At 35.8% G+C, this 16347-nt stretch overlaps 1 protein-coding gene across 2 annotated transcripts in view; it reads left to right on the top strand.

The window, feature by feature from the left end:
- BTBD8 (BTB domain containing 8) overlaps positions 1-16347 on the top strand; it is a 42943-nt gene that overhangs the window by 2702 nt on the left and 23894 nt on the right. For both annotated transcript variants that reach the window (XM_032117965.1, XM_032117964.1), the window contains exons 3-9: positions 6257-6507; positions 7373-7490; positions 10509-10598; positions 13646-13726; positions 14771-14867; positions 15491-15579; positions 15794-15896. In XM_032117965.1, the coding sequence (XP_031973856.1) occupies positions 6257-6507; positions 7373-7490; positions 10509-10598; positions 13646-13726; positions 14771-14867; positions 15491-15579; positions 15794-15896 (829 nt within the window). The remainder of the gene's footprint in view (positions 1-6256; positions 6508-7372; positions 7491-10508; positions 10599-13645; positions 13727-14770; positions 14868-15490; positions 15580-15793; positions 15897-16347) is intronic.

Genomic DNA, 16347 nt, shown 5'->3' with positions numbered 1-16347 from the left:
TTTGGGCCTCTGTCTCTCTTCATCAGGAGAGATGTGGGCTTGTGTCTGTGATCTACATGTCATTTGTGTGCTGAAGGCTGTGCAGCTCCTCTTGCCTCCTCTTTTGAGTTGGAGATAGGACATAGTAAACTGCATGCTGATCTTTCTGCATAGCCTCAGCATGAAGCAGATGAGCATCTAAGGAGTGCTTTGTTTCCCTCTGTACACTTGCACTATCTGAGGACACCAGGATGAAACTTCTGGTCACCAGACGTGCAGCGTTCCTGTTGTAGACACTATGCACCCTACGTTTTTGCCCAATGAAGTTAGTGTAATCTTGACTCTGCCCTCCAATAGCCTTCTGTCATTCTTCAGGACACAACTAGAAAAATGTCAACAGTTGCAAGTACGTTGATGGCCGGAGACTGCCTAAGCAGAGTTCTGCAGTGTGGCTTAAGAAGAGAAACTTAGCATCCCTGAAGGACAATGTCTGTCACAGATCATTAGATCATTACTGTCTTGCCTGCTGAGAGGCAAACTGCTTTTTATTTACCCTTGCAGTTGGACAAAATATTGCTTTAGAAATAAAAATCTAGATATTGTCTCATAATATTTCTATTAGAGGGGTCTGATACAAGGAAGGACAGAGAAGGCCCTAATGACAGTGAGATCCAGTTGAAAAGCAATAAATACAATCAAATACAAAGGAATACGATTGTCATTGTGACATTTACTGCCACAGGGGTTAGTTTGCAATACCAGCAATTGATTCAAAGTGGACCAGCCAAGGTTTCGACCGTGTTACGCTTGTAGAATTCTGTATCAGGCAGGACAAGGATGCATATCTCGCTTATGTGCAGGCAGAAACTTCCTAGAAGGTAAACTCTAGACAGCATGGTGGCAATAACTTCTTTCCATAGAGTCTTTGTATGCACACCTTTCCTTTGTATAAAAAATCTTTGGCTATAGTAACTATGAATACAACAGATACCCTGTAGCATTGTTCCTGTTTCATCTGTCACTTAGCCACACCTCTTGCAAACTCAGTGTTGCTCATGTCTATCAGATTCTTTTCTGTGTGCAGGGAAAAAAACCCTAAGCTATAAAGTGGGGTACCTGTTAAAATTACACAGCATCATACTCACACTACAGAAGGTGATGGCATAGCACTATTTCCAGCTTGATACTCTCTTGCATGTGAGGTTTTCATAAACGAGTTACACCAAATAGAATGTTTGTGAATATTTGTTCTTTAAGTACAATTCCCAGTTAAAGTTCCATAACACTGGATTACAAAGTAGTGAAAATGGGAAATACTTATTTAAATAAATTGTCTGTGAGTTTCTTCTTCCTGATTGCTAGATTGTCATAGTCCCCATTGGATAATTGCTGTTCTGGAGGAAACAAACGCGAGTTATGCATATGTACACTGAATTCCTTTATGTTTATGCCTCAGCAATCCTACCCTTAATATCTATGCTTGTGTATTCCCCCTAGTGGGTTATGTTTGCAGACCACTTTATTTCAGAAGAATAGCCTGCCTCACATGTTCTTGAAATTTTGTGGTTTACACAGACTATTCTGATATGGTCCTTCCCTTATATCTTTTTATCACTCGTGCCTGTTGATGTGGTGCCATGCAAGGAGTATCTTCTCTAAATGACTGATTCAGGGAACCTGAAAACAAATCAGCTGCAAAAAGGGCTTGTTGTGGCACTTGCAGGTGGATTTTTTGGCACAACAGCTACTCTTTTCCCTGCATTAAGACATGAGGGAATCAGCAGTACAGCTGAAAAAAATCATCCCTCCCGAAACTACTAAAATTAACAAACCTTGCCCTACAAGTGGGGCAGTATGGGAGATGTGATATGACTGTCTTAAACTTTGTGAAACAATAAATCCTGAATTGTGGAAATTAAAACGCTCTGTTAAAAGTTACTTTTAGTGTAGAGAAGTGAGAAAGTTGAAAACAAATTATTGTGAACAAAGTTAAGAGATTAGGGAGTCTGCACCTCTTGAATATTTAAGGTGTTCTTTTTCCTACATTTTTTTTTTATAACCATATTCTCTGGTCTCAATTTGTCACTACAACACCAAGTTAGTTTTTTGTGGCTATAAAAATGAGCTAAGTCATTCATTGAGAAGAATTAGACTATGCTAAGGAGGCAAATAAGTAATGTACAACATGAAGCTTCTATTTTAGATTTTATGCTATATCCTGTTGGGGGAAGAAAGACTTCACCACGATGACCTGTTCATTTTTATGAAAATGGGCTTAAACACATGCCAGACAATGGCAATCTTATCTCCTTTCCACATACATAGAAACAATAAGTTTGTCTTTTTTCTTACTGGGTTTTTTTTTTGATCCATGTTTATATCTAATCTCAGTTTCTCTGAGGCAGTTGAGAGGCTGAACTGCCAAGTCCCAATATATTCGGTAGGGCTGTAATGCTTTGGAAACATAGTATCTTAATGCAATGGATTTGTGCCTGAAGGAGGAAAAAAATTTGATCTGTGAGAAATGGTTACAAACCTTTCACTGCGCCCGTGCCTGTTTAAGGGTCAGATTCTTCTGAAATGCATGCCTGTCACAAGAAATTAGAATATTTAATCAGCACCTGTATGAGGCAGTAAAGCAGCTGATGTTTCATCTCATGAGAAGAAATTCACTGAAACACCTCAAGAAATCAGTTAAGTTAAAACAACCATCTTGACTGCAAAAATTAAGCAGATGGTTCTTTTAGCAAATCTGAAGGGAAATGGAAGAATCTTAAGTTGTTAAGGTAGGTTGAAGTGCATATGAAATGCCTAACTTAGACAATGAAGATGCACTGCTTTAGGTGTATTGCTGAACTATTTTTGCAAGTCTCCCAAGATTAAATGCACTACACGAGAGTATTTACTGCAACTGGGTTTGCTAGACATGAGTGCATTAAAACTCTGGGCAGGCAGTGGTTCAGAGGCTTCCTATATTGGTTCTATTTTTATTAATAGAAGTAAATAGATTTGGGTTTCATTTTGGCATTTAATTGTGGTAACTGATGGCTTTGTTTAAGTAAAACTGTATAATATGGTATTTTACACATGTGCAGAAGATACTTTAGTGTTAATCTGGTTATTGTGGCATTCTTGTCTCTCATCTTGAGAGGCTTGGGTTTAACAGAGGGACCATTCCGTGGATAAGGAGCTGGCTGGATGGTCACACTCAAAGAGTTGTGGTTTGTTAACAAGACATTCAACATGAGCCAGCAGTGTGCACTTGCAGCCAAGAAAGCCAACTCTATCCTGGGCTGCATCAGAAGCAGCATGGCCAGCAGGTGGATGGAGGTGACTCTGCCCCTCTGGTCCGCTCTCCTGAGACTCCACCTGGAGTGCTCATCCAGCTTTGGGGTCCCCAGCATAAGAAACACCTTTTGGATCCGAGTCAAGAGGAGGGCAACAAAGCTGATCAGAAAGCTGGAGCACCTCTCCCGTGAAGACAAGCTGAGAGAATTGGAGTTGTTCAGCCTGGACAAGAGAAGGCTCTGGGGGTCATCTTCTGATGATACCTCTATCTCATTTAAAGAAGAAATTTATAACTTTATAGAATTGTTGTCTTCTGCTCTTTAGATAATGAAACTAGGATGGCACATTGAATGATGCCTGCTCAAGAGGTTTGGAACAGTTTTTAAAAACTATTACAATCCTATCCTATTACATCCTACTACAATTCTGCAGTAAGGATCCTGGTTTCTTAAAGCAACTGTTTTAAAGGGATGGTTTTACATTATCACTAAACTATCTGAGCTCCAAGGTCCAAGCTATGCATTTTCCTGTGGATGCCAGATTTCCCTAGCTTTTATTTATGTGAAAAGACACCATTTAATACTCTGGAGGAGACAGTCTAGAAAACTTCACTCTGCTTTAGAAATGAGTCTATAAAATACAGGGTGCTGCCAAGCAAAGTTTTTTATAACAGGTTTTAGAAAACTGCAGAATCTTGCATTCTGGAAACATCTAATGGGAATTACTGAGATAAAAGGAAATTTCTGAAAGATGTGCCAAAATCATTATTGCTGTGTGTGAAACAAAATGATGGATGCATCCATGAGTCTTTCAAAGTAGTACATTTACAGTCTGTATTAAGCAGAACTCTAATATTAAAATAACCTGCTGAATTTCTGGAAGTAATAAATCCAGGAATGTGACTGGATTTTAAATGTTAACTGAAAGAGTCAAAGTTTCTTGACTTTTTATAGGAAAAAACTTACTTAAAATAGAACTAACTTTTTTACATCCAGAAACCAGTTACTTAGTTCTGGTTTAAAATGCCACTTTATTTTAAATTTTTATTTAAAATGCCATTTTATCTACTGAGTTCCTAGTCGTGGTAAGGATGCCATTTTTATTGACTGAAGCCTAGTGATAACAAAATTAATTGCATTCCTGAGGTTGCTGTAGATTCTCTGAAAATACCCTGAGCATTCCCAGGAGAGCGTTGCCTTATTGCCTAGCTTATGAGATTCCCTATGGATGTTTTTCAGTTACTGCAGAAAGTAAGTAAGAATAGTAAAATAATTACTTTATGCCAAAGCACTCTATCTGTTGCTGCTAATTTTCTTTCTCCCTCAAAGTAAATTTGTATTGTCTTTACATGTTAAATATGCAAAAGCTCTGTAGCAACAGAAAGGTGAATAAGCAAAGTTCCAGGGCAAACTTAGCCTAACATGTTCAATGGCAATTTTTTTTTCAACAGATCCTTCCTGGGGAATTTCTTAAAGTTTTCTACATTCAGTATGTGACCAGTATATTTCTGTAATTGTGGTATTAGCTTAAATCTGGTGAAGATGTAGGGATAAAGTGCAAATTATTGGATTTTTAATTTTTTTTTCTAGTACTGGCTTTGTCTATGTGACTTTAAGTGACAATTCTTGGAAGATCTAATGTGGACAAAAAACTTGAAGACAAAACTTCAGAACGCTTCTGTAAAATTTTGAAATCTCTAGCTTAACTGAGTTTCTACTATGAGTTTCTATTCTTGAGTCCTACTGCCTTAGAGCTGTAAAACACAGATGTTACGTACTGTGAAGCACAGTGAATAGGGAAAAATGTGTGGACGTAGTGGTCTTGAATTTTCTAAAGAATTGCAAAGTCTCCCTGCTCCATCAAGCAACTTTTGCTCCTGTTCTTGGTAATATGGCATGTTGTTACTTGTCTTTCCCTCATGCTATTAATGCTAGGTTGGAAAGCACTTTAAATATGAAAAGCCATAGGTGGTCAGTTCACAGGTTGGGAGTTCTGAAAGCACATACATATACAACAACCTTAAAATAATACCTTACTCGTTCCATGTGAAATCTTATTATGTGTTACATCCTTTCCTGGCCCTTGCTTTCAAAATCTAATAAAATAGTAAAATTCTCATTCCCTACATTCTTGTTTCTCCTTATTCTCTCCTGGTGAGGACCTGTATCACATAGACAAAAAAATTCTACCTGTCTCAATCCTTTAAATACAGGACTTAAGAAGGAAGATTATTTCTTTGTATGTTTTCTCTGCCCCTTCAGAGTACAGTGTTCAAATAACACGCTCAAATTACTGTTCTCTGAGTATTAACAAAAAAGCCTCTTTGCCATGGAGTGAGTGACTAAAGCAGATCTTTTGAGTATGTCTGCTACATCCAAAGTAACTGTAGCTCTTCTGTTAAATTTTGTTAACTTCATCTATATGGTATGAAACCAAGGATAAAATGTGTTATCTGTGCTGGAGTGCAGTTATGTTTCCATAAATATGAGATCTTTGCAGTCACAGACTGCAGGCTTTGTTAGCCTTTCCAGATCTTGAGCCAAAAATAAGCTGGTGAAACAGATGGGAAAGTGGGAAGCTGGAATTACTACATGGGCAAAGTGAAAATTCTTGGGTAATCTTAACTGCAAATTTTTGTGCTTTAAGTACTTCCTTTGAAATTGAAATTCATATCTCCAATTCATTTATATCTCTATGCAATTTTTATGATTTTTATACTGTAACCTTGATGTTAGAAGGTTTCTGTATTTTGTGGTGCTTTTTTGTTTATTATTTTATTTATTATTATTATTTTGTTTATGCTTTTCAAGAATTTTCAGGAATAAGTTTTCCAGAGATACATTTTTAAAAGGTTGGGTTTTTTAAGCACCACAGAGTCCAGCTCTTTGTTTTCTGGTCATGAATTTTGTTAGATGGAAAAAAATGTAATTTTTTATTTGTTTTCTTCAATTAAAAAATTACGGGAGTAAAAATTAGTGTCATCTTCTAGGATTCTATATTCATCTGATATAAATCTTAAAGAAGTTGAGGAGCTGGTTATGAGGAAAATACAAGAAGGGAACACTATTACTCTGCAGAACACTCAAAAAAATGTAAATTGTCTTGGACAAAGCAAAAGAACACCAATTGATCAGAATATTCCAAGTGGAGCTGTGCAGAAAGGAGTTGTTTGTTTGTCTGGTATTGAAGAAGAAATTCCAGAAGCAGTCATTGATGCAGAAAGCAACAAAGCCGCTGCAGGTAGGTTTGGAATTACACTTTTTTCTCTTTTTGTGTTTTAAATAATTGTTCAAATACTTCTACAGTTGTAAAAATGCAGGCAAAATTAGAACTATTGTTACAGCACAGCTTACATGGATATTCTTTTCTATGGCCCACCTCATTCTCTCACACTTTGAAGAAATGAATTGCTGCAGAAGTTAGGCAGGCACAGTTCCCAGACAATGCGTGGTGTAATAAATCTGGAATTGTCAGGCATCAGGCATGGTCATCACCATATCCTGTCTTTTCCCTGGAATACAGTGAGCTCCACTCCTTAACATGTGGGACTTCCACACAGCAGAGTATCTCCCTTGTTTTCCTTTCCTAGCAAATTGCAGTAGTTCCACCGTTGTTTTATGAGGGTTCTGGAATCTTTCCATACCACAGCTCTGAACGAAATAATACGAGGAAATGTTTAACTGCATCTCCCCCAGAGGTGTTGGCTGCTACAGCTGTGTCAGTAACACAGGCTCAAGCAGCAGATCTGTTCAGGTGGAAGCCTGTAGCACTGCATGACCCTGAATTTCCTCAGGGACTACTCTTCTTTAGTGCAGAGGTTCTGGATCTCTGCAGAAAAAAATGAACTGGGTGCATAATCTTAAAAAAGAGTTACTCTAGCACTTCTGTAGATACCAAATATGGAGCATTGGTCAAGTTTCTGGTAAGTCAAAATAAGAAGTAAAAAGCAAGGTTTGGAAAACCTTTTAAGGAAAATCCTAGCTTGAATATGCAATAATAAAAAATTTAATTATGTCAGAATCTTTTGAAATGTTTTGTCTGTGCTCTGTCAATAGTCCCTTGTGCACCTGACAAAGTGAAAACAGCTATTTCTCCCCATATGCAGGTAATTCCAGAGTAGAAACTGCATCTGTATTAGGGGAAGACTTATTGATGCTCTACAAGAATTGCTGTTGTCCAGATATTAATATTTGCATAGAAGGCAAAGATTTTCAAGCTCACAGGTACATAAATATTTACAGTAAAACGTTTTTCAATCAATAACCATCTGGTAAAAAATGCTACTGTTATTACTGTATATCTGTAGGAAGTATTGCTGGTGCTGTTCCCTAGCTGTGAACTGTTCCAGCTTTTAGGTCTTACGTGTGGAGTGGCTGTACTTTGATACTAATGAATATAATTTATCATCAACAGCAACTATTTTGAAAACAACTGCGCTTTTAGCACTTCTAAGATTGCCACTGTGAACTCATATATTGAGTATATACTCATATAAATACTTGTAGATTCTTTTGCTACATTTGTATATATATGAAATACGAAACAATAAAAAGTAATCTGTGCTCTGTTAAGAAAACAAAAAATCTACTAATAAACTATTCAGTTATTAATGCTGAATAAAATTTCCATACAGGCAGAAAATTTCTGGAGTAGTAATTTTTTTTTCTGCTCTTCAGAATCTGCATATAAAATCTGATTTTGTTTTCATTACTTCAGTTATGTAGATGTAAAGATTGTTGGGAGACTTAACTAGATCTAAAGTCCAAGACCGTTTAAGAACTTTGGCTGATCGTACTCTTGTGGCTTGGGAAAGCAAATTGAAGTGTCAGTACCATTCCATGTACCTTTGATATAAGTCTGTTTGCATTTGAGATAGCAAACTACACAGCCTGTATTTTGTTCCCTTTGAGTATATAAATAACAGAGTGACTATAAAAACCCTCCACTACTTTTAGTACTTTCTCAACATAAAATGGGGAGGGGGTGTGCAGTTTATTACTGACATTATAATATCTTTATAGAAGATATGTCATAATAGTGGGGGGGGTGGGTATTTTATTTTTTTAAATAATAGAATTTGGATGTATGCTACCTTTTCAGAATGTAGTGTAGTAAAGAATGTTTCTTCTGGTCTACACTATAAAATATGTTCTCAGATACGTAAGTTTGATAAACAAATGCTTTAATGCAGAAAAAATAGTGTAGCAAAGAGATTCTATCAGTAGAGCTTCTTTAATTTAGGCCACTTAACTGCCTGGAGCTATCTATCTAGCTTAACTAGCATCAAAAAATGCGGCAGTAAATCAGAGAAAACAAGGATGTTCTGAAACAGACACAGGTCTTGAGCTCGTTTTAGCACTGCATCATGTGAGCAGTAGGAGCTAATAAGGGCAATGTAACTTTCAGTATCATTGTGGTGAAAGCACCAGAATGATTTACTTACTATAAGGGGGTTTTTTTTAAGTTCTCAAACAGGAGACAGGTTAGACCCTCACAGTCTCCCACCACTTGTGTCAGTATTCCTTACTTTCTCATGAAGTCCTGTGAACTTCCAATAGATTTTAGTGTTGCTAGTTTGTCTTCCTAGTGTTGTATTCTTACAGAGCTCTGCATGAAGCAAGTCAGATTTGTTTGATAATAAAACTGGCACTAACCATCGCAGTAGGAAAGCACAGATAAAATTATTTCCAAATAATTTGGTATCTCCATATATTTTCTAAATATATGCTGATAAAATTTAAACTTAGGTAATGCATACTTGTCCTTATTCTGCTAAGTACCTGTCTTATTTAAAATGAGTATTTGAAGTATCCACTCTAACTATGCCCTTGAAGTTGGTTGATCACTGTTCATTATTAAAATTTATTTGGAAGGGAATAAAAACTTGGAGATAAGTGTATTCCATATCTCTAAGATACTGTGTTATTGTATCTTATAAAAAAAAGATCTAGTGTGTATCCAGAATTTCATATATTTCAAGTTAGGATGTAATACCCATTTACATGTGGACGTATTTCACTGAGATATGAAACGTTCAGTAAGAGCTTTGTTGTTATTATTTTTGCTGGATGATTCACAGGAGGAATGTGCGAGAAGCTTCTAATTTAAAGTACTGAGACTTCTGAAGCAGAGGAGGGAAGGGAGATGAGAAAATACAGAATATGTAATGACTAGAAGAGACCAGAAATAGTATTCTTCTTGCTTCTTCCTACGCAAAATGAGAGTGCTCAGAGACGTTTTAAGAGACAACAAATACATGTAACAGAAAGGATTCTCATGCCTAGTATAACATTTTGCTTTCTCTGCCACAGGAAGTACGTGACATAAGCTAATTTTATAAATAATAGGAAGCTGAATAAGTGTCATGAAAAAATTCTATGTATGAGAATATTATCTGTGGCTGCAGTAACCCAGATAAGATACATAAAGACTAACACTGTAACTGGTGGGGATCTGGAAAACTGAAATCATAAAGCAGTTTTCACCCACTATCTTGTCTTCCTTTCTGCCACTGCACTTCCACCTTAAAAGCTCCTGTTGCAAAGGTCTTCTTACCTGATATTTTGAAGACTGATAATGGTAGAGATACTGAGCTCCACAGACTGCTGCTCTGGGGGTTCTTTATTCTTTTCTATGGAAGTGGTACTAAATTGAATTAGCCCCATTATGGCCAGCTGTGCCTTTTAAATATAGAAGGGTAGTAAGTGTAAACAGAAGGAACTGATAGCTCTTGCTGTGAAACCACATCATATTGTCCTGGCGTATGTTAATATCAAGTTCTGTTTGACTTTTGGTGGGTAGCAAATTCTAAATACGAGACATTACATACTTAAAATTTTGATAAATACATATTTTGTAATATAAGAAGAATTTAAGATGTTCAGAATATAATTACTTATAATGGAGCTGTATAAACAAGGTTATTTATTCTTATTTGATAAATAAAACAGGAGAAATAAATGTGAAATTTTATATGAAAGGAAGATACTTGGGGTAATAGACTTCCTCTGTGTGAATCTCAAAGTCATACTATAAACAAGCTTTAACTGAAAAATTTATAGAGTACTGTTTGGTTTTTTTCTGTAGCATATTTTGACGTTCCAAACATACTCAAAGGAAAGGCATGCAGACACAGCTGACACCTTAATGCATAAAGGGCAAAGATTTAACTCAATGTTATCAAAGAGTCTCATCATGAATATTTGTATGTAGTGGAATAATGTTTACTTTTTCTCTCTCAGGGCCATTTTATGTGCCAGATCTAGTTACTTTGCTGCTATGCTGAGTGGAAGTTGGGCTGAGAGCTCCCAAGAGCACATCACTCTTCAAGGGTAAGTGTTGTCTCTTCAAGTCGTGTGGGAGCAAAGGTAGGCAATTTACAATCACTGCAAATATGTAACAACAGCGCTGTGTATAGAGCGGTGAAGATTAATATGCCTTGACACTTTTCTCCAGCCTGATACATCTTCTGAGTACTGTTTTGACTTCAGGATGAAACTGTGTGAAGTGTATTTGTTAATATTGTTAGCTGATTCAGAAAAGTCTTTTTCATCAGCAGAAGGGCACTAATCCTTTTGTGTAGAGTATGTTTTAATATTCACAATCTACTTGAGAATTGTTTTCTTTCACTTCTTGTATGCGTCATGAAAAATACTGTGAGTGTCTGAACAATGTAATTTTCATACTTAGTTGTACAGTAATTATATTTACAATGTAAAGACAAATAACATTTCCTAAGTAGTGTTTAATTGTGATACTCCAGCAGCATATACGAAAGCAATTTTACCTAGCATGCTTGTTCACTGTGAGAAATGAGACAACTCTTAAAAAGATTAATTTACTGAAAACAGAAAAATTGAAAAATTACAGAAATTAGAAAAATATAAAAACTTGGGATCCTATGGCTCAGCAGATGGTATGCCCCAGGAGCGCATGGATTTGAGATCTTCTGGCTGAGACAGCACTAGACCTCAGGTAGAGAAAAAGAACTTGCAGTGCTGGGCTGACTTTAAAAAAATTACTAAAAGCCCCTTAAAAAGGGGTAAGGCTTTGAATGCCCAGCACCAACGCCTCCCACAGCTAGCCCGGAGCGAGCAAGAGGGGAAAAGAGACCCCGCCTCTATGCTTCATCTTTTTTATAGTGTCTTTGCTCCACCCCCAGTCCGCCCACAGCCTGCCCCTTCGGTCCAAAGCGATTGGTGCTTTCCCTTTGATGGATTATCTCCGTCCACCAATGGCTCATCGATGTAAGGGGGGGGGTATTAGTTGAGATAAGGGAGCTTACAATGCCTTCATTAAAATTCAGGTATTCAGGTTGCCATGGAGCTTGCCTGCAGAGTAATGGCTCTGTAGCTAAAAATATCTACTGGCTATTAGAATTAGGGTTTTGGCCTTGGAATCAGAATGCAAGTGAAAACACCAAAAAAAAGGTATTAAAATACATCCAACACATCTCAAAACACTTGTAAAAGTATACAGTAAACACAGGAAAGGTAACTCTTATGGCGTATAGGTGGTTTGAAGTTTGAGAAGGGGCAAGTTTGTGATTTTTAACTGGGAAAATTTTAACTGGGAAGGGTGCAACTCTCTTAATAAACTACTTTAAACAATTGAAAACACTTATAATGGAACTGGATTTTTGTACCTGGGCTGATGGGTCATTTTAACATTCAATTTAAAAATATTTAACTCAGAATTAATTAATTAAAGGACTTAATATGCAAAGACCAAGCACGAATAGGGATTTCATGTATGACATTCACCGTGGCTTTCTGTGTGAGAATAATTGAGAGTAGGATGAATACTTAAGACTTCATAGATAAGCTGGGGACTGCCAGGTTAGTTCTTTTCAGTATCAGAAAACTCTATTGAAATACATTCAATTTCCTTTAAAAGCAAAGGAGTACTGATCCATGTACATGTTAGCTGTTGGCTGACTCAGTTTTCTTCAGAAAGAACTGTGTACCTTACAGTGCTGCAAAATGTAACTGCTTTGTGTTAATATAAAATTGGTCAAGTGATACTTTCTTAAATATTCATATTAGTTTTCTGTCAGTGTAAAAATACTACTGCAAAATCAGAAAAGTTATCTGTCGATTTGATTATAACTTCCAAATCCTTACAAAACAATATACTTGCAATTTAATTTATTCCTTAGTTTTTATGGTGTTTTAGAGGCTGATAGTCACCAATTACTCTGGTGTTTACACTTCTCTCTCTGTAATTGATTTCTCTGTGGTTAAGAAATTTTCATCCTTATTTTTCAGAATAGGCATTCTCCTGAGAAGTACTAAATCCTTATATGAGACTATTCTCATGCCAATGTTGCATAATTTCTGCTATTATGGGTTATATTCATAATTTTACCTTTTCCAGTTCACTTTTCTGCTTAGTCCTGGTTTCTGTGCTGTCTTTGACATAACTTATAAATGAAGTATATGGCTTACTCTGAAATAATGAAAATTCTGCTTAATGTAACAGCTGTCAAGACTGTGGGGAAGCTCCTTCTCTCTGCCTTTATGGCTATTGTATGTGCTGATATACAGGGAGACAACTGTGCTGATTTTGCTTCTTTGCATGTTGCAACGCTGGGTTTTTTTCCTTTTGTTTTTAGTCATCAATTTCAATTGCTTAAACATGTCTAATGTTTTAAAGGGTCTTAGCTCTGCATGACTCTCTTCTATTTATACTAATGCACAGAGCACTTGTGGGTCCTAAAGATTGCACACAAAAATGTATGTGCACAAGTACAAGAAAGTGGTGTTCAGATCATGTCCATCATTTAGGCATTCTGTGCCTTTCTGCATTATGATGCTGGGACTGTGAAAGGATGCAAACACTACTGTGTAGGACTTGCAGCTTTCTTAATCTGAATAAAGACTTTCTAAATATTCTGAGTAACATTTCTACTTAGCACTGTAATAGAACTACTAAATGTATTTTTAGTGTTGCAAAAGATAAATATGTCATAAAATAAAGACTTAGAGTAATTATAATAAAACAATTATATAGTTACTTAATATTGACTTATTGCTAGTAAAGAGCTTGGCAATGATGAAAAATCCTTCCTCCATATTATCAGCGTAAATAATATAGTTATTAGTATTAGTCTACTTATTACTTATTTTTAAAGATTTAAAGTGTTAGAAAATTTCAGCAAGACTATTGAGTAGCTAAATTCACCCCAATTGTCGTCCATTTAGATAGTTTTGCGTTGCAAAATCTTACTGCTTTAATTTTATCAGATCATTCACCTTCCATTCACAGAGCAGCTGGATGATGTATCAGCTTTTTGACCAACTTCCTTTGGTTAAGAAATGGGATGCATTTTATTATGGGCATGTCTTTATTTGTATTTTTTCATTCTTCTTTTTTGCAGCATAAGCCATGCAGAAATGAGTGTCATCTTGCATTTTATATATGGAGCTATTTTGGACTTCCCAGACGAAGTTGATGTTGGGTATATGTCAAATCTTATTTTTTTTTAATTGTAATTTCTGCTTGTTTGCTTGTTCTATATTTTCTCAGTTAAAAGTCAAAAGGAAAATTCCAAAAATAAAGCTGTTGAAGAAATCTTATTTATTTGACAGCTACTGGAAAAGGTGTGCCAGCTGTTTTTGGAATACTCTATGAGGAGAATGAAAAACAGGACGATGTTTAATACCAAAATAATTCCTAATTTGCCTGTACCTTCCTTTTAGTTTTCAGAATAATATATACAATGTGTGATAGTATATAATAGTTAATATTTTTAATTTATTTTTTAATAATCACTCAACTCGATGAGAAGGCTAAGTAGTTAGTCTTAGATCCATGAAAGATGATATACAGGAACCAATGTAAATGTTGGCATTTTCTTCTGGGATAGTTTTTAATCACCGTTTTATACATAATCCTGTATTAATGAAGTAAATTCTGAAATTTGTGAATTATTCTCTGAAACCATTTACATATTAGGTGATGAACTCAGCCACTAAACATGAAAATGCTACAATTTCCTAAAAATATGGAATTGTTTATATGTCCCAATATCAGTGTATAGCTAATGAATTGATATAGAAAATAAAACTATGGTATTGATTATTATATAAAATAACTAATAGTTTGCTCACTCTGCTTTCTAAGAATGTCATCAGTACCTTTTACATAATCTCTGGAAAAAACCCTACAAAATTCCAAAACTCCGCTGGCACAAATGTTTTTTTTTTCATTTGCTATCCTTAAAATAGGGAAACTGAGAGTCTCCTAAACAGTTTCTCAGCTAGTGGCTGAGGCTTGCTTCTATATAGGCTGAATTCGATGGCTGGGAGATTATTATTAGGTCAATATATGTTTCTGTTTTGAAGATTATTCTTTGGTAAGTGTCACACTTTGGTTATCAGTCTATTTCTGCAGTAAGTTCTGACTGAACAAAGAGGTGAAGTTAGCATGTAAATTGTCCTGTAAGCAAAATGAATATATCACAAGGATTTTTTTATTCCTGTCGCTACTGCTTTCTCTTTAGTCGCATGTTGGGCATTGCAGATATGTATGGGCTGGATGGGCTAAAAGAAGTAGCTATCTACATTTTGAAAAGAGATTACTGCGATTTTTTCCAAAAGGTATGTCACTTCTCTTGCTACTTTGTGAGCTATAGAGCCTGAGAATTTTGAATCTATTAGTTAACACTTAATCATAAGTGACAAGATACGTGAGAGCTACGCAGTCAAGGTGTTGGCTGAAGTCAACAGTCCCTGTTTTTAGGTGTGAATCTGGGATTGATGGTGGGAATAAGGCCTGTGATATCATCCACCTATTTATAGACACTTGGAAACCCCAGCTGATTAAAAGCAGTATTCCACATGATTAATTCAATGTATTAAATCATGCTGAGTATAGTTTAATATGTGCCATTGTAAATGTAATTGTTCTTGGTGGGCATGTGCAAACGCTTTATATTTGCATATCTCGTTTCATGGGCATAGATTTAGAAAAAAATGTCTGTTCAATTAAAATTGGTTTAAAAACAAGCACCTGCATAGAGTTGAGCATTTTCATGCATTAGGCTCATGCGGCTGAATCCTACTTTACTGACATGTGGAAATAGGTGACTGCATAAAGGCAAACAAACTTAAATATCATGGCAGCTGACATTACTTCTGTTTGAACTAAAGATTTTGTACTTCTGTATGGTTTCTGTAAATCAAAATGTACAATAATTGTGATAATTTTCTAACAACTCTAGCCTGCTCCTGGCAAACAGCAACCTGTACTGGAATGCATGGCCATTGCTCATTCAATGGGAGTGGAAAACCTATATGCTGATTGCATGAGGTAAGTAAAATAAAATAAAATACTTTATTTTTAATTTATCTGCTTTCTGTTGAAAATATTTTATTTTGCAAGATAGGGTTTATTTTGGCATATGAAATGTTCACATTTTAAACATGTTTTTTCTTCACAATACTTCAGAGGTATCACTTATGCTAAAAAGTGAATATAGAACATTTTTCATCTCCTTACCTAAGAATGACTCTCTTTTTAACAGATGGGTAGGAAAACATTTTGCAAGATGTTTTTCAGAGAAAAGCTTTGCCAATTTACCTACTGAACTTCAGAACAATTGTCTTGTTATGTTGATTAACTCTTTGGTAAGTAGTGTGCTTTGTATAAAAATAGAGCAATGTAAATTTTTTTCCTTATTTCGCTGTACAATGTAATTTAAGAAATAATAAATACAGTATCTTAAATATGTAGTACATTTATACTATGTAAAAGTTCCAATTAAAATAATAATTTAAAAAACTATTTTGATGCGAGATGCCATTGTTATGCTTCGTGACACACAGTCTAGTGATCATCACATCCAAGTCCACCATAATAATAGAAAATATGTTTATGAAACACAACTGTGACATCATAATGCAACATTATGGAAGTGTTCAAGGCCAGACTCGGGGTGGGGGGGCTCTGAGAAACCTGGTCTAGTGGAAAGTGTCCCTGCCTACAGCAGGGAGGCTGGGATTAGATGATCTGTAAGATCCCTTCCAACCCAGGCCATCCTATGATTCTCTGGTTATGTATTTGGATAGTGAAGAACAG

Source organism: Corvus moneduloides, chromosome 9 (assembly GCF_009650955.1).
Source record: "Corvus moneduloides isolate bCorMon1 chromosome 9, bCorMon1.pri, whole genome shotgun sequence".
Lineage (NCBI taxonomy): Eukaryota > Metazoa > Chordata > Aves > Passeriformes > Corvidae > Corvus > Corvus moneduloides.
This window is presented reverse-complemented; position numbering and strand designations above follow the sequence as displayed.